Source organism: Diuraphis noxia, unplaced genomic scaffold, assembly GCF_037042655.1.
Source record: "Diuraphis noxia isolate RWA-SAM2 unplaced genomic scaffold, SU_Dnox_SAM2 contig0003, whole genome shotgun sequence".
NCBI classification, from domain to species: Eukaryota; Metazoa; Arthropoda; class Insecta; order Hemiptera; family Aphididae; genus Diuraphis; species Diuraphis noxia.
Genome location: NW_028301713.1, coordinates 51,785,387 through 51,809,034, shown reverse-complemented (window position 1 = coordinate 51,809,034; position 23,648 = coordinate 51,785,387). Strand labels below are relative to the sequence as shown.

Below are 23,648 nucleotides of genomic sequence, written 5' to 3'. Positions count from 1 at the left end.
TTAAAAATTGCATATTTACATAAAATACTTTGTTATACTTACTTAAAATAGTTCAGTACCGAACTAGTGTAGTACTTGTCATTTAACACTAGTAGATACTCGGGATTCAACTCGGATGCACCGGTAATGATAACAGATAATGTGTGTAAAAGTCAATAAAACTGTTAGAGTCGCGGTCAGTTTCGTATTTTTCAAAACGGACCCCATAAAAATTTGTTGGTGACTCCTGTATGTTAAAAATAAATAATATAATATTTTTATAATGAATTGTTACTTTATAAAATATGATCACGTTTTATCAAAATGGATTTCAATTTAATTAGTTCTATGACAATTTTTGTACAAAGCTAAAATGAATAACTTATCAATTAACAATATCTTTATTTCGTTTTAACGAATTCTCCAGCTACCATTTCGATAAGGCGCAATACAAAAGTCAGGATCAGCATACCTAGGTTTTTTATTTGGATTCGATTCGTATTTTTCATACTGACATTTCCTCTTTGTCAACTTCCGGAGAATGTTTTCTTCTTTCGTCTATTTAGAGAAAAAAACAAACCAATATATTTTTTTTAGTCGATAGTGTGGCTATTTGAATGGATTACACCCGACTTGGCGACGCCAGTAGGTTACAGATTCATTTTTTTTGCCCACAACACATTTTCTGTTTGCCTTTTATTGTGCATTTCTGTCTACATGTTTGTATTCAATATTTTTTTCACTTATTGCCATCACTTTACAAAGAGAAGCTTGAAATCTTTGCTGAAAAAAAGTCCAAATAATAATATCAAAATGGTATATCTATAGAAATGGGTTAAAATTAAAATAATGATTTTTTCCAAAAATAAACATTATTATATTTTTATTAAATATTTATACAATATAGTTTATTATAAAGAAAATAATATTGTATGTAGTATTGTGATTTATACGTTTTTATATAAATTATAACCATTAATAATAATTGAATCATGGAAATAATAATTATATCGCTTAAGAAAATACATAGTTCTCTCACCATACGCTGAGATATACTGCAGATACCTACATAAGCCACTCAAATTACTCAAATTATCATAACTGAATCACTTACTTAGAATCAGCAATCCTTTTATCGTAACATAAGCGTATGTCCGCACATTTTGGCATCACCTGTAACCGCTGCCGGTCCAAACTTTTTGCTGATATTTGATCATTATATTATTATTATTATTATTATATTATTATGTTATTATAATATCAAATAGTAATGCGTATACGCATGAAAGAAAATCTATCATGGAAAATTATTAAATGAACCCACAACCCACTAACTGGTATTTCATATTTAAATATTTTCATAAATTTACAAAAATTATATGTCGCATATAGTTGGAAATCCATTAAAATTTCAGGAGAGCTTACCTACACATGTTTAATATCTATTTGAGCGGGAGGGATTCCATCCCATATAACTAAAAGACTATCTGTTTAGGGGGGGGGGGCTAGTATACTTCCCCAAATTACATCTTCTCCTTTGATTTTCACCAATGCATCGTCATCATATTTGTTGGTACATTATCGAATGTATTGATAAAATTGAAAATTCTATTGCTGGGACCGATCAAACGATACAAAAAACTACAATTAATACCAAAAGTATTATGTATAAGTAGGTATTTACCGAATAATGAAAATTATAATATTACGACTTTGTCCAGATGAAATAATGTGCTACTGATCATATTTTAATTTAATTAATTCGGCGGTATAGTAAATCTACACCAAAATTCTCCAAATTGTCTAACGATGAAAAACAACCTTCTTCTAAAAATTGCAATTTTATTACCGAATTTTGTCAATTTACTGATAAACGGTGGAATAAGTATCCGTGGATGAAAGTAAGCATTTGTTATCAAAATTAATTTCAAAAATAAACAAACTTTAGAAAGATTGCTGCAAAAACCAACCTTATAGAATTTGATCATTTATTGTATTTAGTAGGTAACTTTTATTCAGTTAAAACATATAATTTTTTAGTTATATTTGGTATCAAAATTTGAAAGCTTTAAAAGTTAAGAAAAAATTTAGATATAATAGGTACAACTACACATTATATACTTAAGTAATTTTACTATTATTTAATTTTTTTTTTCAATAGGACAGTAACTGTAGTCTGTAACTCTGTAACTGTAACTGTTAGTTACTGTAACTATAGTGTACTCGTATGGTATATTATTTTCGTGCATCGGTGGAGTTATTTATGATAATACTAACTATGTATTAATATTTAGACATATTTCTAGAATCCTAATTAAGTGGATACTGCACAGACATTTGTTGTTTCTGTCTTACAGACTATATGTTTAGGTATGTCATTCGCTCATTTAAGTTTACTAATTAAAAATATTTTACGGCTCAAGCATATAATATAAGGGTGATATACGATTGCGAATGTTTTTACCTGCCTTTTTCCGTTACAGCGTTGCCAGATTCATTGTTAGTAAATTATATTTATATTATAAAATAGATTTTATATCATATATTATTTTAAGTCAGTTTTATAGCTCCCACCCTTCAACACACGCAATGTTTTCAGTTTTAAAACAAACACAAGCACAAACTTTGACAATAATAAATTCTATTAAAAATAAAGTACATAATCCTACGGCCAAAAATGATAAATCTAGAATTGATTTAACATTAAAAAATTTAAATAATTATAAAATCCATAAGAATCTAATTTTATATTTACAAAAAAACTGATAATTCCTACCAAGGAAAAAATTTAAATTTAAAAAAAAAAAATACAGAACAACTATTTTAATTTTTTTAAATTTATTTGTGTATTTATTTAACTTATTAAACATTATTTAACAATATTATTAGTATTAATATCGAATTTTTTTTATCAATCACCGTTTTTAACATGAACTATTATTTTGTATACCTAATTGTATTTTAGTTTGTAACTTAGTTATAACGTCACATTGTATTATTTATATATAATATACATATTTTGAAATATAAACTTGGCAACGTAGCCTAAAAAACCGTTCGCAATCGTTTGGTTTTCGGCTAAAAAAACAAATTCATCGATAAGTGACATTCGTTCGCAATCGTATTATAAAAAAGGTAAAACGTTTGCAATCGTGTTATACCAGGGGCGTCATTTGGGGGGTGGCAGGGTGTGCGGTTGCACCCCTTACTTTTAGAATGTTTCAATAATTGGCCTGCGCCTTGCTGAAGCCTAAAATAATGCACAAGCCACAAATGCACAATTATTTATATGATTATAAAATTAAATTGTAATAACGTAATAATAATGTAATAATGTATATTTATACTCTAGAACAATAATTGTACATTGCATCATTTACATCGTATTTTTTCTTTTACCTGAATTTTTTAACTAAATCAGTTATATTATAACTTATAATTTAAAAATAACCTTAGATTCTTCAAATAATAATAATAAAATAATAATGTATAGATGGTTCCTAATAAGTTATTATAATATAACTGATTTAGTTAAAAAATTCAGGTAAAAGAAAAAATACGATGTAAGTGATGCAATGTACAATTATTGTTCTAGAGTATAAATATACATTTTGATTAAATTATTTACCTGAAAAAATAAATAAAAAGACTGGTTTTTTTTTGATATTACATGACTTGGTAATAATAATTCTTAAATTTGTATTATTAAATAAATAAATTGAAATATCAATTTGTAACATGAACTGGTTTTTTTATGTTTCGCACTTATGTTTACCACGATTCAATTAAGAGATGCAAATTGTCGACCAGTAAAACGCGCTGCTTATGAATTGCGTCCTGCGTAAAAAAGGTGGGGAATCGTAAGTTCCTACACGAGAGTAACAGGTAAAGAATTACATACTTTAATTTCTACATATGTGATATTTAAGTTCTTACACGAAAAAAAAAGGTACAGATGTAAGTTCACGGCGGAAGACAGATACATATTATATTAAAAAAATTTACTTTATTTTATAAGGTATTATAAGTTTTATTATACATTTTAATAGTAAGAAAAAATATATATACTACATTTTTATAATATTATTACTATAATAAGTTATCAAATATATGATATTAAAATTATATTTAAACAAATAAAATAGTGTGGGGTAAGTGATGAAATTACATAATCACACTTGTTTCAATCGCTATTCATGGTACATTGGTGCCTATAAAACTATAAAAGTATTGAATTTATGAATATAGGTAAATTATAACGACGATTTATTGATAAAGCTGACAAGATAACTTATATACATTGAAAACTCATAATTATAAATTATATTATTATATAGAATGCAGTAGTACCAGCTACTTATATATTTTTTACAATTATAAATTATTATTATTATTATATTAAAATGTATGCCGATATCATATGATATAACTTATAAATTATATATATTATATATAATAATTTACACAGTTTAGAAACTTACATAGGTGCCTATCTTTTTTATCGCGTAAGAACTTATGTTTGTACCTAATTTTTACTGTGAAGGTACTAACACATGTATTTTTTTTTACCTGCTAGGTCTTGCATATAGGAACATAAAACAATATATAAAGATCAGATAAAATTATAAAAATACCCATGCTTACACGCGTTGAATTTGGTATACAATATATATATATGATTATTAATTTGATATGAACAAAAAAAATATCGACTTGACTATGTCAGCTAGTTGCTAGTAGATATAGATACGTAATAACCTAAACATTTAGCATACATGTAATTTAGAAAAAAAATTTGTATTTTGTATATTGTTTTTTTTTGTACATAAATTGTTATACATAGTACTTATAGTATATACTATAATATACACATATAATTTGGTGCGCAATCGTGGTGTAATTAGTCGGGCCAAAAAAGGAAAAAATACGCAATCGTGTTGCACCGCTACTAATTGCGTCCAGAGATTTATTTTTGGTACATCTGAATTGCGTTCTCATTATATGTAATATTTAAAACATTTAAATGCGAAATTATTGGTTAATAATGATATTAGATAACCAATAACTTATTATTATCAATTGTTTTTGTATTTTTGATTTAATGATGAAAACGATAACGTTAAAGAAAAAATGTTGAAACGTCAGATTTTCCATTGAAACGAATTAGTAGATTCATAAAAAAGTTGTCTTTAAATTTTTACCAGTAGGTACCGTAATATTTTTACTAGAGTTAAAATTACAAAACGTTTACAAAAGCAATATATTTTTACCAATAGGCAATAATTTTTATATTAATTTATTAATTTAATTTATTGCACTATAGTTAAACATATTATGATTACAAGATTACAATGAAAAACATTAATTTCAGGTCTAAAAAATTAAAATTCTTATCAGTAATAGTTACAAGTTCTTTACTAGTGATAGCTTCAACACAAACACCAGAAAAAATACATATCAAATTGTAAAATGTAATTTAAATTAAAGTCTAAGGCTAAGCCCAGTATGGCAGGTCAAAATACGATTTGTATACTATTTAAAATTTACATTTTTGCAAGTTATTTGTAGCAAAAATGTTGTTTAACAATACCCTAAACTATCTAGAACAAATTTAATAGTACTTAACAAGAATACACATTAACTATGATAATTATAAGTACTAAAGTAGGCATGACTGGAAGTAAAAGTAATAACTGTACTCTTTTATGCACTAAGAATTCATCAAATATATGCAGTTGAATATACCCTAAAAAAAATTATACATTTAAATATTTACCTGCCTTATTAGTGCTTGATTTTCGATAAACTATCAAAATATGCACTAAATACATTTAGATTGTAATCAATATAGTGAAAAATATATTAAATATACTAACTAAGCATACAATAAAGTTTACAAAAAAAAAAAATGCATAAAAAATCCTGGCTCTAGTAATAGGTAAAGATTTATCTATACGGAAACCGGGATACAGTGAATGTGTAAAATTTATTAGTACGTGTCGTAATAAGCGATGTCCTTAATAAATAATATATTTAATTATTATTAATTTATAATATACTAGTACCAATCAAACTCAAAATGCTATCAATAAAATTAAATTAAAACTATGAACTATTACTATAATATACCACATTTTAGTGTGTCTCGTAGTCATATCTCACTGTAATGCACCGGTCTCTGTAAAAATATTGAAAAATTTTATAACTTTTGGTAAAATTTGAGTTTTAGCTACTTCAACCTTCATAACAAACTATAGCATAATCGTCATAATGGAATATAATATAGTAGACATACTATATAAATGCTAACGGCCACAGTTGCCGATACTAATGTTAAAAAAAGTATATTATGTAATAACAAAAATAATACAAATCCAATTGTATATTGATTAATAAGTCGATATGAGATATTATAGTTCACAGTACAACTTTTTATAATAATAATTAATAATAAGTATGTTATTTGAGATATTTTAGATGGTTAAATTTTCGTCTGGACACATAATCTTTATCACATAAAAAAATACAGACACTGCGACGAAAAGATTACCTATCACACAGCAAAATACTATATCGAAATAATAAATAATAATATTTTATTGTAGAAAAATTGTCTAAACTATTTTTCAGATTATTTCAATTAAAAAATATTCAAAATCGTAATAATTCAAATTTTGGTGTCGAGGGTCGTTTTTTTAAGTACAAAATAAAAATATCATTATTCCACATGTCGTTTCTGTGGCCGGAAAAGAATAATACTATAATTTTAGTTTTGGAAAGGAGCGGAATTTAGATAGTAAACCATTTACGAACTTATATTTAAAAGTTGTTTTGCATAAATGAAGACGTCTTACCTGTCCAATTATTCAGTTATTCTTGGAAGTGCAAAACATAACAAATGTATGTTCAGCCGTTATAAATAGGTTCAACAGTATTTAATAATAACAATAGGTAAATTCTCTTCAATAGGACTTGTATGTCTAAGACAACACAAAAAGATAAATCATTAATAATCATTAGTTATTACTTATTCTACGTCCAATCTTACTCAATCATCCTTATATGACATGAGTTTATATCAGACTATTTGATTAGATCACATATCCTACTATAAGAGGCTTGTCTTTATCCAGATAGTTCCCTCATGTATGTACTCATAACGGTCAGACACTCGTCACTTAAGGCTTAATTGTGTGCTTAAAATTATATACACCGAAAAGATGAGCATATAATAGCTCTATCCATAATATATTATACATGCAGCGGCGCCGAAGTTCTAAAAATCTAGTGTGGTGAAAAATATTTTAAAAGACCCTGCAATATCTTAGTATAAATAAAAATAGCATACCATCATGGAGAGGAAAGTGGTCAATATGACAATAATCTTAATATAGGGTTCGGTGCCACAGGTATTATCTAAGAGGTATTTCTAAGAGGTCAACAATCAACGAATCAACTTGATAAGCAGACACTTGAATAGGAAACCAACTCAGAATCTTTTTATTCAAAGTGTCCACTTTGACTATCAATTTGTCATGCGTTACCCGAATGCTATATTACATATTTATTATTTTGTTATCTTTCGGTTTGATACATATTAAACCCAGTGGCGTAGTCTGACTTCTAGGAGGGATATTGGGTGTATAGTACTGTATACCTACACTTTTACTCTCCTTAAATCCTAACCCTGACTACGGCACTGCCTTCCTCGTATGACAAGTAGATGGTTAAGTATAATTCATAAGAAGGTTAGGTTAGGTGCCTATATGACTATGGTCAGTTGAAGCACAGGTGATGATAATATATGAATATCATCACTGGTCGTGATCTTTGCAATGATCTTTTCATATTAACTATAAAGGTATTCGACATTGTAAACATAAAAATCAATGAAAATATTTAAAAATAAAGAAGGAAAATATTGATAAGTAATACATTAAAAAAGTAATTGCAGTGTTGAACTAGTATTTCATAAAACTTAAATATATATATTATATTTAATATTAATATATTCCAAGTGCATAATTATTCTAAGATTTTTAAATTTGCCCGCGGGCGACAATACCCTCCTATAATTTTTTTTTTTTTTGAAATTTTACTGTACTTAATTTTTAAACATAAATAACCATTTTATGCCCTCCAAATAATCATTCTCAATTAATTTTTTGCTTCTTGAAATTCATTTGCCTGTGGGCGTCAATACCCTCCTTCTCATTTATTTTTTTTAATTTTACTGTTCTTCGTTTTTGTGTACACAACTTTTAACAATTCATGAAACCTTATAATACGAACTAAAAACAAATATGTGAGCATGTGAGCATTTTTATCATAAAATTTCAATAATACTGAATTAATTTCTTACAATTAATGTTACCAAGAACCATTTGTTATTTGGTTCTCATCAATTTTTTATAAATAATGAACCAAATTCTTTATGTAACTATTTTCATTGCATTTATTAAATGTTCATACAACCATAAACATTTTATCACACCAAATACTAAAATTAAAACGTAAAATGTGTGTATATGAATTTTAATATTTAATGCAATATTTTAACGTTTATAATACCCCCTCACTCACTAAAATACAATAAGGTTGTTGTACATTAATATATTAGAAATATTAGAAATCAAGGGGGGAAAGCCCTTTATTAATAAATAATTATGAAATGAATGATGCTCTATAGTCTATATAATATCTAGTACATGGCTTTTTTAAATAATTTTTCTTTCCTTTTTTTTTTTTGCTTAGGCTTCTTTTTCGAAACTAAACTGTATGGAAATTTATGTTCAATACGCCAAAAAATAAAATAATATAACTCATAGTAGTATAGGTTTTAGGTCTTACAATAGAATAATAATAATAAAATTCATAGGGATGATGTTCGAATACAAAATAACTTGAAGTAATGAAATGTCTACCTTTAATAAATATATGTTTGGCATGAGCAGTGCTTTTATAAAATGAACGTTTAAGTCATATAGAAATAACATAATTTCGTGACAAGAAGTTATTAAAAATAATGAAGATAAAATCAATAAATATTGTAGATCAATATTTTTAATGTTGAACAATTTAATGAACTTTAATAAAACAAATAAAATAGACCAATAAATATATTTTGAAAACACATTAAAGCGTTTGTGCACGTTTATTCATTACGTTATGCGCTCTTGTCTCGGTCTTGGGTTAGTACCTAATAATATATTACGAATTACGATTCAAATTTCAAAGGAAAATAAGGAGAAACTTATAAAAAGGGCGTGAAAACTACAGCTGAGATTTGTTTAAGATTTTGTATCGACTTCAAAACAAAAATAGTACAAAAAACCTGTCGAGTTTTAAGATGACCGATGAGCTTTTGAATACCTACATTGACGTTCGAAACACGTGCAATAGCCAATAGTTTTTACGCAGAAACCGCAATGCGATCATTTCCTACTTCTCTCACTCACCTAACCGGAAGTTTATTTTATACTTTTTTCTGTTTTGAATTCACTCATAGAAAATAGTCAATATCTTGTAATATACATTTTTCCATCAATTTACGAAATAACAAATACAAATTGTAAATTCAAATTTAATTTATTAAACCAATTCCATTAAGTATAACAATCATAACTTAGAAAAGCATTAAAGAAAAATGAATTCATTGCATTAAAATATCATGATATTATTATACATGCATCCATGCACGTATCATTAACATAATTTAGCTGATTACAGAAAAATTTGAATAAGGTGGTTATATTAACTAGTCGCTTTTTCTAATTCACTTGTAGCTGATTAGTTGCAATATTGATATTTTTTTTTCTCAGTGAATAATTTGTATATGATAATACTGTGAAAAATTTATATGAATAATGATTGCAATGAGGAGGTGGAGCAATAGGTGAAACTAGGCTTCGCTGTGTAAAAATTATAAATATATCTTTAAATAGATAATGCGTATGTATGTATCATATTATGTATTATATACGCATCGACATCATGTTAACTTGAATTATTGAAAATAAAATGTCATTTTTATCTATTGTTGGATTGACTCTCAAGGATCAAATATTCAAATAAAAATTTTTTTTGGCATGCTTATATTTAAGTAATTAAAAATATTATTATTATAATTTATAAACAACTTGACTATTGATTATATTTTAGAAATTGAATATTCGGTGTTCATATCAAATTAAAAATGATACCTTCGTGGATACGTCTTCAACACAGCGTTGCTTATCCAAAACTCCACTTTTTTACGTCACGTTAAATTGCGTTATAGGTACACATCAAATTTTTTTTTATTTATTTCAGTTTACTGTTATAGGTATATTAAATAAACTAAATTAGTGAAGAAGTTTAATTGACCCTGTAATCTCTTATTTAGTATTACTCTCCCATAAATATCAATTCAATAACTTGGGAGGACGTTCATAGATATTTTTAGTGGCCTTACGTTTCAAGTTTTGCTTATTATTTTACGTTCAATTTTATTTTGTTCGTCCGCATCATGGTTATGTTGTCGTGTAGATTGCTTGATGTCCATTCGATATCTTCATCATCCAATACTTTTAAATTGACAATGCATCCTCATTTAGTACATTTATCCCGATATTGGCTATTTTGGAGGAGTTTTCAAAAACTGAACTTAGCATCTTTAGCACAGAATTCATTTTTACAGATTCGGGCGAACACAGCATATCTTCTAAAAACGAATTACATTGCTTTCGTGGTCATAAAATATTAACAACGAATTAAAAGTAGTGTATAAAAATTAATGATAATCGATGATAATCTACATTATGCACCTATAAGTGATATCAAAATTTTAATTCTTAAAAATCAACGGATAGAAATAAAATATAATAATTCAAAAAGAAGCACATTAAATAATACAACAAAAGTAACTTTTATTCGAATCTAATGTTAGATAATTCTAAATGTTGATACCTATTTAATTATTTAACATTGTATACCTATTTGTATTCTTACATATTGATCGTTTCTAAAATTAATTTTGTATAGTTTGTTTTTACGTCACATTTATTATATTCTCACAACAAAAAGTCTTTTTTAAATTAAAAAAATTAAAATATATACATTTTTATACCTAATTTCATTAATTTGTGTTTAACATTATAGTCTGGTAACTAAATCGTATACTTTTATTCCTTAATAAGGCTATAATTTTACAAGTTGCAGTATTAAATTTATTCCCAAAAAATTAATATTACAACTTTTAAATAAATTTTGCTTCAGTTAAAAGTCTAGGACTTTCAATTAACCTGTGAATTAAGTATTAGCCATTTAATTATTTTCATACCAAGTCGAGTTGTTATAAATTTATTTACATTATGATTGAATGGTGTTCACTTTCTATTTATACCTAATTATTCTACACGAGACTATTTTTTACTAAGATCTAAAGGTGTTAGAGCTAGTGTGTTATTAGTACAAAAACATGAAATGTAGGAAAAACTTCCACATCCTGTAAAATAATCAGATTTTGTTAATTATTTTATTTAAAAGAAGAGAATAATTTGAAGACCAGATAAGAACCTAATTTCCAAAATTATAATTATAGGTAAAAGCAAAAATATACATTTGAATAATACACAATTTTATTATTTTTCAATCATTATCTATTTTAATTTTTAAGTGAGGTGAGAACTTCGGATTTGTCCTGATTTGCAAAATGTTTACATCTGAAAGATGAAAGAAAAATGTTTAAAATTTGATGTATCGATGAGGCACGAGAATTTTTCCTGTGAATTCATCAACCCCCTCCCTCATTAAAAAGGTTCCGCCGAGTCAGGTAGTAGGATGGAGGAAAAATGTTAAATTTAAGATAGTAACAAAATATAAAATACAATTTTCAAATTTTATAGAATACCTAGTAGAAAAACTGAAAAACTAGCTCCAACACCCTTTATCATACAGTAAAGTTGAGTTAAATAATACCAAATATTATATTTTAAGTTATCTACCTACTTATTTAAGTTTATAAAGTTCAGTTAATCTTTTCTAAAAAGGCTCTAGTTAACTTATAAGGATATGGTATTATTATGTTAGGTGGTTAGGTTGACTTTGCCCAACGTTAAAATTTTAAAAATTAATAAAATACTATGGAAGCCCAAATTTACAATATTACGATAGTAATATATTATAGAAAATAAATATTATAAGCTTATAATATTATAATTTTAATAATTTATAATAATGTATTAATATACGATGTACTTTGATCCTTATACTAGACAATGTCTAAGTCTACCATTGATTATAATTATACAAGTATTTTAAATTTTGAAGTAGGTGGATATTGCATGGCGAACATCTGATTGCGCGGGTGGTGACTGGTGATAGCAATCCAGCTATTGTCAGACAACCACGGCTCACGTAATCACACATTCACACAGTCGAACATTCGGACGTGTTATCAAGACTTTTTTCCCGTACAATATCGCTGTTGTTGTACCTATATAATATTCTATAACAATTAACAATAATATTACAATATTAAGTATCAATTAAATGTTTTTAATGGAACTATAATAAATTAAATTAAATTTACTTGTTTGAGTTGTGTATCCGTGCATGTGCTCTACAAATAACACAAAGCAATATACATACATTTAACTATACCGGCGACGCGTAGGTCGTCGTTCTCAGAGTATCCGACACCCGTGTCGCAACATGAACTTCGAACCGGACTTGAAGCAGTATACCATGTGCTCGGTGTTGGGTTCGTGTTTCTCGGACCGGGCAGTCGTGTTCCTGGGCAAACACAACAAGAGCGGCAACCTGGTGGCAATGAAGAACTTTAACTTGGACAGCATGTCGAAAACTGATTGTCAGCTTATACAGGATGAGATCTACAACACTAGGCAGTTGATGCATCCAAATCTCATACCGTATGTGACTTCGTTTTTGGACAAGAGTCAATTATATGTCGTGTTTCCGCTCATGGGGTACGGTTCGTGCAGAGACTTGTTGCGCAACCATTTCGTGGAAGGATTACCGGAGACAGTTATAGCATTTGTGCTCAGGGACGTTCTGTTGGGACTAGAGTACATACATAATAAAGGGCTTGTGCATAGGTTTGTAACATATTACCACTGACAATGTTGATACATTTTTTTATAAATAATTTTTTATACAGGGCTATAAAGGCGGGTCACATATTGATCCGCGCAGATGGACATGCAAGCTTATCAGGCTTGCGTAGCATGTGTCCTATTGATAAACGGTCAAATTTACATTCCTTGCCACTGCAATCCGCTAACAACTTGAATTGGTCTAGTCCCGAAATGCTCGAACAAAATTTGCTCGGGTACAATGAAAAGTCTGACATTTACAGTATAGGAATAACATCATGTGAATTGGCAAATGGTTTTGTTCCTTTTGCTGAAACCGATACCACGCTTATGCTAACACAAAAAGTTAAAGGTCTTATTCCACACTTGCTCGACTGCACTACATGTTATCCATATGAAGATAATGCAGCTGATAATGGATACCAATCCGAAGAAACAATTGGTGTGAATGCAGCACCTGTGAGCAGTGTTTATACAAGGATGTTTACAGAGGAGTTTCACAATCTTGTTGAATTGTGCTGTCAACGAGATCCAGAAAGTAGACCCTCTGCACCCAATTTGTTGGCTCATACTTTTACTAAACAAGTATGTATCAAGTCCATATATTTTTTTACATAACATACATATATAATTTATATTTTATAGTAACATAGTGAATTTACATTCAAAAGGTTCAATTTAGTTTTGATACTTAAATATTAGGGTAAATTGAACCTATTGTCAGACTTCATTGTAACCACATTGTCTGTGTTCTGTTTGAAGTTGTTTATTTTGAATATTTAACTTTCTGAAACAAGTAATAATAATTTTTCAATTACAACATCTTATATACTAACTTGTTTTAAAATTTAAATATAAAAAGTTAACCGCCATCAGAAAATAGATAATTTTGTTACCTAAACTTGTTAATATTCAATTCTCTCTCATACTAAAATTTATAAAACTAAAGTAAACTGCTTATTGTAAATTAAAAATAAAAACTGGGCCAAGTTTACATGTTCTTGTCTATGTTAATGGAATTAATTTATGTAATTGATTATGAAGAGAAATTAGAAAAATTATTTTAATACATGTATCCTTATATATATGGGTGGCATGGTTTATACTAATGGTTTACAATAGAATAGGTGGTCTCCAACTCCCATGGATATGTGAACCGATATTAGAGAGTCCATTATTATAATTATTGATAATTTCTTTGAAAAAATAATGGACACTGAACTGGTTATTCTAATAATAATTTATCAATTAATGTTATTTTATTTAATATTATTCTATAGGTGAAAAGATTGAATGTAAAAGTAACTGATTTGTTACGGCCGGCTGTACCACTGTTGAAGACAAATGTTGCAGAAATAAGTGATGATCTCGCTTCTATTGGAGGCATGTCACAACAATTGAGTGATCTTGACCTGTTGACATATGCATGGGATTTTGACCTTAATGATATAGTACCAACATTATAAATGCCTATTACCAGTATTAGTATTAGTTAGCAAGTCTCCATCCCTATTATATTGTATGCAATATAGATCAATAGCTAGTCTATAATACATGAAAATAAAAGTTTATAATATAATATTTAGATAAATGTAGTGTACCTACACAATTACTGGAGGTTTATTTTGTATGTATTATTTGAATTATTTATTAAAAATTTTCTCTTACTGTAATATTATATCTTTCAAATTAACCTCTGCTTGAATGTTGATAAAAATGTGTATTAATAATGACTAATGCAGTTGAATATTTTAATTTTATTTATGGCTATTATTGCTTTTTATGAAATATGTTTCTTAATAAGACATTTTTTATTTTGCTAACAGGTACTTCAATTCTACAACACATCATTCTTAAATGTTTGTTGAAAAGAATAAAGGTACTTAGTATTTTGTAATGGTTTTGATGTTAATGCTTAATCATATGATTATATTATAGTGATTATACTATTTGGTTTCAGTAAATTAAATAACCATCTAATATTAGGTATTATATTTATTTGGTGCTTCTAGGTTTTTTCCCACAAAAAAATTGATCTCTTTTTATTTTGTTGGTTTATTAGAAACGCTTTTAAAAGTTAAATTTGATAATTTTTTCTTTACTAAAAACACCAACTAACTTTTTGTGCTACTTAGTAACAATGTTAACATTTAAATTTATGTAGCTTTTACAAATATATGGAAGTATGCAACATATTTTCAATATTGCTCAATATTTCAAAATATTTTGTTCATTTTTGTTTTGAGTATAAAAAAAATGCAATTACTTTTGAAGCATTGTGCCATTATGCATTATATTTTATATTTCTTGATTTAAGTTCTAAATGTGGCTTTAAATATATTAATGTGAATAATATGTTTCCTGGAAAAAAATAATACGTTTTTTATTCACATTTATTTGTTACTTATATGTTGATGTATGTTTTAAATTTACCAATCTATGTTTTAAGTATTATTTTCAATTGTATGCCTCATTCTACTATTATTTTTATTATTATTATTATTTTATATTTGTTGTTGTTTATTATAGATGTAATTTCTTCTATTATTTGTTCTCATCTAGTAAATTATTCAGTTATACTATTTGCACAAATATTTAATAATATATTAAATTATATAAATGTATAAGAAATTGAATTTAAAAAAATATATATATACATGTATAATTTTAAAGCAATATGTCTTAGTTTTTTTCTTTTCTGTATCCTAACATTATTAGAATTATTATAACCTAGTTCTATATAAGTATACATTGAATAAATCAACATTACATTCACATTTTATTTTAAAATACAATACTCAACAGTCTACTGTCAGCCTAATTAACTATATATAATATTTTATTATTAATTTCATAAACTATATTTTTCAAATTAATATAATAACAAAAAAAGTTTGAACGAATTTAGATATAGCAAGGTTTGCAAACAATATTCCTCAGATTACAATTTTTCCACATAACCAATTTACCAAAGGTGTACAAAAATCATAAAGACAATATTTAATTTGAAATCTTGCAGCAAGATAGGAGCCGTTTTAACAATTGTGATTTAACTGTCTATCAGTACATTTTGTATAAAGTGTTAATTTTGATTGAAAATCATATACTGGAAAAAGCTGTCTGATTTTGATATAAAATACCCATCAAGAGCTGATGTGAATGACAAAAATGTTCTTAGAGATAGGGATTTTATTGCTGAAAAGTTCATTAATTATGATACAGAGTTCAAAAAAGAGACTAGAGGAAATTTTAGTTTATGTTATAATAGGTAATGACTAAATATATTTAATAGGGTGCCATTAGCCCAATGAAATATTTTATTTGTCAACTGATGAAAATGAAGAATTAACAATTTAGAGAAAATATCCGTCAATATAATAGTGCGATGCTATTAAAGTGATAAAATACTAATTTTAATACATATCGTTGTATAACATCGCAGATATAATACACCCTTTAACCTAGGCTCAACTCGAGCCAAAATCCATCAAACGGTCAATTATATATTTTAGATTTCTATGAAAATAGGATTTTTTTAATAAATGTTATTAAAACTTAGAAGATGAAATTACTTTCCATTTTACGTTTTTCCTAAATATTATTTTTATGATGTATACATTTTTATATTAATTTGTTTATATAATAATTTAACATTTCAACAAACTATTATTCTATGGACCAAGACTATTATAGACGCCATATTACCTATTCGGCATTACAGCATTACGACCAAACAAATAATATTACAAGTGGTAGTCTACAGACTAGCGTCCATGCTTGTGTCCCCAATGTACACTGGAATACTGCCAATACTGGATAATGGATAATGGATGACTGGACTCTGGAAGTCTGGATAGAGCTTTGAATTATGATTATGATTTAAAATCTTAAAGCATACCAACTGGACCTCGAAGTCATCACTGTGCATGCGTATAGTATACACCACAATTAAAGATACCTAGTATGGTTGCGTGACGACGAATGATAATGTATTGCTTATACATAAGCAAGAAGCAGCCTTTGCCCTTAGTATAAATTTTGAATAATTTATACGTTATTATCTGCCCTAATGTTGTACTTATTAAGTATTACTTAATAAAAATATTATTTAAGTATGCAAACCACTTGTTGATTGTAAAATATTTTTATCTTTTTCCTCTTGTATTGTGTTTTCTAATTCCTAGAATGTCTTAGAGAAGTTACTAATGCTATTTAACTGTTGGATTTTGATGGATAAGCAAATTCTCAAGTTGAGTACTATTGTAGGTATTAACAGAATTTTAAAATTTTTACACTGAAGGAATGAAGTCAATATACTGAACAGACTTCAGATGTCTGTTGGGCGTTAATAATACTTGTGGTGTGTGTGCCCTGCATTGTTCACTTAAAGTTATTACACCTACGCCCCTTAATTGTATATTATTAGCTGCTTATCAGGAACGACAGGAACCGGACACATGTCACAAATCACATACTCACAGGCCAATATACCATACTATCCCATAATATATTAATATTGGTCTTGTACAGTTGACCATGGTAGTATACAGTTGTATCTTGTACAGTATATAGTATTTGCATTTTATTTTAATGCAACAATGGTATGAGCACGATGTGGAGAAGATACTTCTCTACATCGTTGCCCGTGGGTATGAGATAAAATAGATAAATCCTGGTATTCCATGAGATAAATTTTGCTGTTATTTCAGGGGACTCAACTTTACTGACCAATGCCATATTACGTCTATGATAAATTATAGCCTGTTGCCAACAGCATTGCATTGCTGCCCGTGAATCATAGAAAAGAGATTAATTAAATATATACAATTTATATCTTATTAGTTGGATGCACTGTGTGCCAGTGTGTAATAAACTTACTAACAACACTTGTTTGATTTGATTATAATTTACAAAATATTTTGGGCGTGTGATTCAAAGTTTAAACTGAAATAGGTAGTTCGCTAGAAGTAAATAATAAAATATTAAATTACAGTGACATATTTCTCAAACCAGTGATGTGAACTTTTAAATTAAGTCCTTATAATTCATATTTTGTGAAAATAGAAATCTCGTTACAATGCCCTCCGCTCTTTGTGTGTTTTGTATGAGCTTCATCGTTTTGTATAGCGTTTATTCTGGTAAATAAAAACAATGAAAACATATTTATGTTGATGTCATAACCTGACTATTGCAATAAATCAGTTGATGAGTCATTTGCATTATTTTAGTTTGTGGTCTCATGTGTTGGCATTGCGATTCACTTCACGACCCCAAATGCGTGGATCCATTCGATAATCACTCGATGCCGATGAAAGATTGCAAACTGGAAAAACTGGACACATACCCTGGTGTACGAGGTACAATGTGCCGCAAAATCCGTCAAAAAGGTACCTACATACAATTGTGAAAAAAAAACATATTTAATTAAAGCCCACCTAAATGGTTTATTGATTTAAATTATTTTTTAGTGTATGGAAAATGGCGATTTTACCGGAGTTGTGCTTTTCTGGGCGAACCAGGCATTGGTGGTGACGAACGTTATTGTTTAATGAGAACAGGCACTCATAATATATTTACTGAGTATTGTACTTGCAATTCTAGAGATGGATGCAATGGTGCATCTGCCGTTTCTTCTTCTCATTTATGCATATTGTTAGTACCAGCTCTTATTGTTTACAGAAGACTGCTGTAATGTATTCATCAATCGATATAAGTAGTTGATATCTGAATATTTTTTTATGATTAAAGAATATTGCATTAATCAGATATCAAACCATTTTTATTTTAAATTACAACAACAATAATGTTGACAACTATTTTATTTTTAAAGCCATTTGAAGTTGTTTATCTTGCTATGGTATTATGTTGTAATTAATAAACTGAAAAATGTAACTGATCCGTCCATTTTTAACATGTTATAGTATTATAACATATTTAATTATAAAATAACATTTTTATTAAAAATGTATAGTTAGTATTTTTTTTAAATATTTGTACACGAGTATTATTCAACGATTATTTTATGAACAATTATTTATTACTAATTTATAACCTTAAAATTATAGTATAAATATATTTGATGTTTTTGGTAAGTTTTATAAAAAAAAATGTAGTTTCGTATTCTATATTTTGAATATGTTTGTAACTCAGTATTATTAGCTACTAATTTTAACAACTATTTTCTAATAATGGGTAAATGATCAATTTTATTATTACTTGTTACATTAATCTACTTTGTTTTTTGTATTTTGCAAGTTAAAATGATTCACTTAACTATCTAAGATAATAGATAAATCCTTTTTCATCTAACTGATTTCACATATTAATATGATTTAAATTACATTAAAATATCTCAAAATATATTATAATAAATGTTTTGTTATAGAATCTCACTTGTTCATTTTATCTTAATATTATATCAAATTATGGTTTTAATTTGTGTTACCTTTTCTATTTTTTTAATTGTTTATGCTTAGTTAATACAATTTTTTATTAGTTTTTTTATTCGACTTAAAACAACTAAATGTTAATTATATTTATTTTAACGTGTTATGCACTATATAAATGTTAAAATATCAAATCTTTTGTACAATTATAATTTAATTTAAACATAATAACATTTAGTTTATAAATGCATCAGTTTTGTATTGCCTCTCTCCCTTCGTATCTTATATAATTTCTCATAAGTTATTTCATTATTTCTTTAATTATTTAATATATTGTTGTTATTTTATTTGTAACATGATATATTATTAATAAAAGATATACAAGTCACTGTCAGTCTTGTTATTTTTAAGATATTGTAGGTGCTGACTATTTCACAATTTGAAGAAAAAAATATATTCTGGCTATTGAATTATGAACAAACTTGTTAGTTTGTTTTAAGAAATAATAATTGTTAAGTATATAGATAATCAAAAAGCAGTTAAAACACATTTTATAATAAATTAATATTATTCATACTAGCAGTTTCTATTGTAATCAATGGTGCCCTACAAGAAAATTACAATTAATTTATAATTATTTTTATTCATTTCAATTAAAATTTCATAAAAATAATTTGTGTCTATAAATAAATTATTAATAATAGTTATAAATTTTCATTGCAGACCATTTATCAGGTTATCAAATATTTTGACCATTTACTATAACATTTATACATTAATCATAATGCCCCACATATTGTGTAAATGTGTATTACATTATATGCACATTGCACATTATGCACAACTTTAGTTTTCTCAGTTTTGTCAACTGTTTAATTTGGCTAATGACTAATATTCTTATGTTAAAGAACAGGCCTCAAATTTGTAATCAATGAAAACTCAGCAGGTTACCGGGACTAAATGTATGATAAAAAAAGGCTCACCGCCCGGTTTAAAAGTTTGCAAACCATGGCTATTTAAATCTTAAATGCTTTTATTATGTTTGTTATATTTGTAAAATTTTGATCATTTTGACTTCAATAATTTTATGTTTTTTGTATATTTTTTTTTTTGAAGGTAAAAAATATATTAACTAGTTAGTTTTTATAAAAAATGTTAAAAATAATATGTAATTGTTTTTACAAAACATGAATGGCCAAATAATGAAAACTGAAATACAAATTTAATTCAGTCATATGTCATGACTCATGATTAAGTATTGCAATTCAAAAAATTCTTAAATTTGAACAAAAGAAATTAAAATATTTAATGTGAAATATAAGTAGTAGGTACCTACATAATAGTACAATTTATAAATTATTTAAAAAATATTATATTCATTTAGTTAATAATTCAATGAGAAAAATGTGATAGATGCTTGCTATCTTAAAACTATACACATTTTTTAAGAATGTAAGAGATACTTATATAATTTTTTATCTATATATTTTATCTTTCTACTACGATATATCCAGGTAACCTATATAATATGTGAATGCAGTTATATCACAACTATAGAACAATTTATTTGTTTGACTTTAAATTTCAGCAGTAGTAGTATTTAATGTATTTTTTTGCAGTGCACTGGATATATTAATAACTAAAAATTGAGTCTAACATTTTTCATTATTTTTATGATTGCTTATTATTAAAAATTAATTTGAAAATACTGTATATTATGTTAGAAAGCAAACACAAATTCCAAAAGATAATAATGAAGCAAATATAATAGGTGTCTAAGTATGTATATTCTTTTTACTCAAATTAATTTATAACTAAATGCTTATTGCACTTTATCACAATTTTAAGAGAAATGTTACTTATTTATAAACTTTTATTTAAGAGTATATTATGTGGCTTTTATTCAAAAGTAAACAGATAAAATATAAAATATAACACAGTTATCTCGAGAATATTTATGGAAACATAATGTGAGACTGTGGAAAAAATTATATTATTTAAATTAAGCCTAGCTCTGTGAATAAAAGTACCTATATAAGTTTGTGCATTTGTTATAGACCCATGGCCAAACATACCTTTAGAACATTAGCTTCTGTCTAATTTTAATGCAATTCTTTTGACTAATGTGGGTATAAAATTATATAGTTCTTCTTTGCTTTTTGCCTCAACCTACATAATATGGTTGGTCAAATGATTATTTAATGACATAAAAACAAATTATTTTATAATAATTTTCAGTACCACATGAAGTATTTTCAGACAGAACATTATACCTAATACAGTTCTACTAAGGTTAGATAAGATTTTAATCAACAAGAGAACAATACAATCTCAATGCAAACTTTTTTCTAAGTGCTGAACTACGAAACAGTGTGGAGAAAATGTTTAACTGAAACATTATAATAGTTTATTATGTTTGTTTTTGTAACACTAATCAACATAATAACAATATATTCAACTGGTTATCCACCAAATGTTTAAATCAGATGCACTTACAATTGTCATTTTGTATGAACAGTTAGAACAAATTGAAAACCGCTCTGGTCCTATGGGGTTAAATGCAGCTCAATGTTTTTACTTTTTACAACAAAATCATCTCTCCCTAATTATAAAACTTAGGCTGGTTCTTACAATTTCCGGTTAAGTATCCTTTAATGGCTAACCGACGGTTAGCAGGATATTTAGCTGCAGAATTCCGCCAGTTAAGTTCTGTTAACTTTAACCTGACATTGTAAGAATGGCTTTAAGATTTATTTTTAATTAAAACTTAAACTTTAAGGGTCTTAAGGTCATCAGCATAAGTCCAAATGGAAGAGATACAATTAAACTAACTGTATTTTCAAATGTAATTCCTACACCTTTACATTTATATCTGATACTAAACTGACAAACCATACAAGACATTAATAATTAGTTTCAGACTTAAGTAATTGAGAAGACAGACATTTTTAAAAAGATAACAAGTCAAATTGTTCATAAAATATAACGGTTTATATTTTAAAAATAATAAATAGTGAATTATAAAATGTGTAAAAAAAATGCAGTGATCAACACTATAAAGTTTGGACGGACTTCGTTACGAGATTAAAAATAGGTATAAATCAATTTCTCAATATGAACATAGTAATTAATGAACACAGTGTGGTTGTTATGACAGATAATGGAGTAATATTGGTGGACGAATTACAGTTGTCTTCTGAACAATAACATTCTTCCCAATATACTCCATTCCATTCAACTCCCCAGTTGCAAACACCAGTTACACCAGTATCTGAAACCGATCCACAACGGCGGATCACATTTCTCCAACGACCATCCCCTGAAATAAAAAAATAAAAAATAAAATATAGCATATAAGTACATAAATGTTGATGATATATTTATCAATTATTCAATTATTAGACACTTTTAACTCACATATAAATCCTCGGAGACCTTGTTTAGTTACTTTAACACAAAATGTGCCTGGTGTATGAGATTCATCACTGGTACATTCTACAGAGACATGACGATCCTTGTGGAATTTTTCGTATGCACCACAATTATCAGATCCTTTTGGGTCGCTACTTGTAGAACACTGGTAGCATTGGATTCCACTAACTAAAAATGACAAGTTAAGTTATACAAGGGCGTGACAAAAGACAGCCACACCTTTTAGACTTAAAATTACCTTTATGCAAGAATGAAAAACCTAAAACTAATACAAAACATAAAAGTATAGTGGAATTCATTATAACGTAAACAAAAACTAAAGCTTTTCGGATACAAAATCAATATAGATAATTCAATGATATAAAAAGAAAATTACGTTTTTAAAAAGTTTAAGTAGTTTAATGTAAATTACTAAATAATAATAATTCAAAGGGAAATTTGATTAAGATGACAAAACAAATGTAAAATGATAATGGGTAAAATATAAACAAAACAACCAGGAGTGCTCAACGTGAAATATATGTTGGAAGTTCGAACCACGAATTAAGAAATAATTTTCATGGCTAAATAAATTTAGCCATGATAATAATATCATAGAACAAATAGAACCATAGAATGAATAGAACAATGAATAGTCAAATAAAATAAAAATATCAAAGTCTATGAATAGAACAATACTATATTATAAATCATAATACCTATACCAGGAAATTCTGTACTTCTTTAGTTCTTTAGTAGTAAACGTTTGATAACGGAG

General features: G+C 26.9%; 3 protein-coding genes and 2 long non-coding RNA genes across 5 annotated transcripts; 3 read left to right on the top strand and 2 right to left on the bottom strand.

Annotated features, from left to right (window-relative positions):
• Positions 1 to 12,405: 12,405 nt before the first annotated feature.
• On the top strand, positions 12,406 to 14,685 carry Stlk (Ste20-like kinase). The gene is made up of 3 exons (XM_015517385.2): positions 12,406 to 13,076; positions 13,139 to 13,658; positions 14,354 to 14,685. The coding sequence occupies exons 1-3, from the start codon at positions 12,673 to 12,675 to the stop codon at positions 14,537 to 14,539; spliced, it is 1,110 nt and encodes a 369-aa protein (XP_015372871.1). The 5' UTR covers positions 12,406 to 12,672; the 3' UTR covers positions 14,540 to 14,685.
• On the bottom strand, positions 13,660 to 17,969 carry LOC149057516 (uncharacterized). The gene is made up of 2 exons (XR_016190846.1): positions 16,779 to 17,969; positions 13,660 to 13,860 (listed from the first exon to the last, which is right to left on the bottom strand). It is a non-coding gene; the product is annotated as an uncharacterized LOC149057516 (long non-coding RNA).
• Positions 17,970 to 18,001: 32 nt separating this feature from the next.
• On the top strand, positions 18,002 to 18,834 carry crok (crooked). Its single transcript, XM_015517384.2, has 3 exons — positions 18,002 to 18,211; positions 18,302 to 18,460; positions 18,542 to 18,834. Exons 1-3 carry the CDS (start codon positions 18,151 to 18,153, stop codon positions 18,763 to 18,765), a joined length of 444 nt encoding a protein of 147 aa, XP_015372870.1. The 5' UTR covers positions 18,002 to 18,150; the 3' UTR covers positions 18,766 to 18,834.
• Positions 18,835 to 21,034: 2,200 nt separating this feature from the next.
• On the top strand, positions 21,035 to 23,322 carry LOC149057515 (uncharacterized). Its single transcript, XR_016190847.1, has 2 exons — positions 21,035 to 21,238; positions 21,698 to 23,322. It is a non-coding gene; the product is annotated as an uncharacterized LOC149057515 (long non-coding RNA).
• Positions 22,429 to 23,331, bottom strand: LOC107168094 (uncharacterized). The gene is made up of 3 exons (XM_015517383.2): positions 23,130 to 23,331; positions 22,877 to 23,059; positions 22,429 to 22,778 (listed from the first exon to the last, which is right to left on the bottom strand). Exons 1-3 carry the CDS (start codon positions 23,188 to 23,190, stop codon positions 22,561 to 22,563), a joined length of 462 nt encoding a protein of 153 aa, XP_015372869.1. The 5' UTR covers positions 23,191 to 23,331; the 3' UTR covers positions 22,429 to 22,560.
• Positions 23,332 to 23,648: the final 317 nt, after the last annotated feature.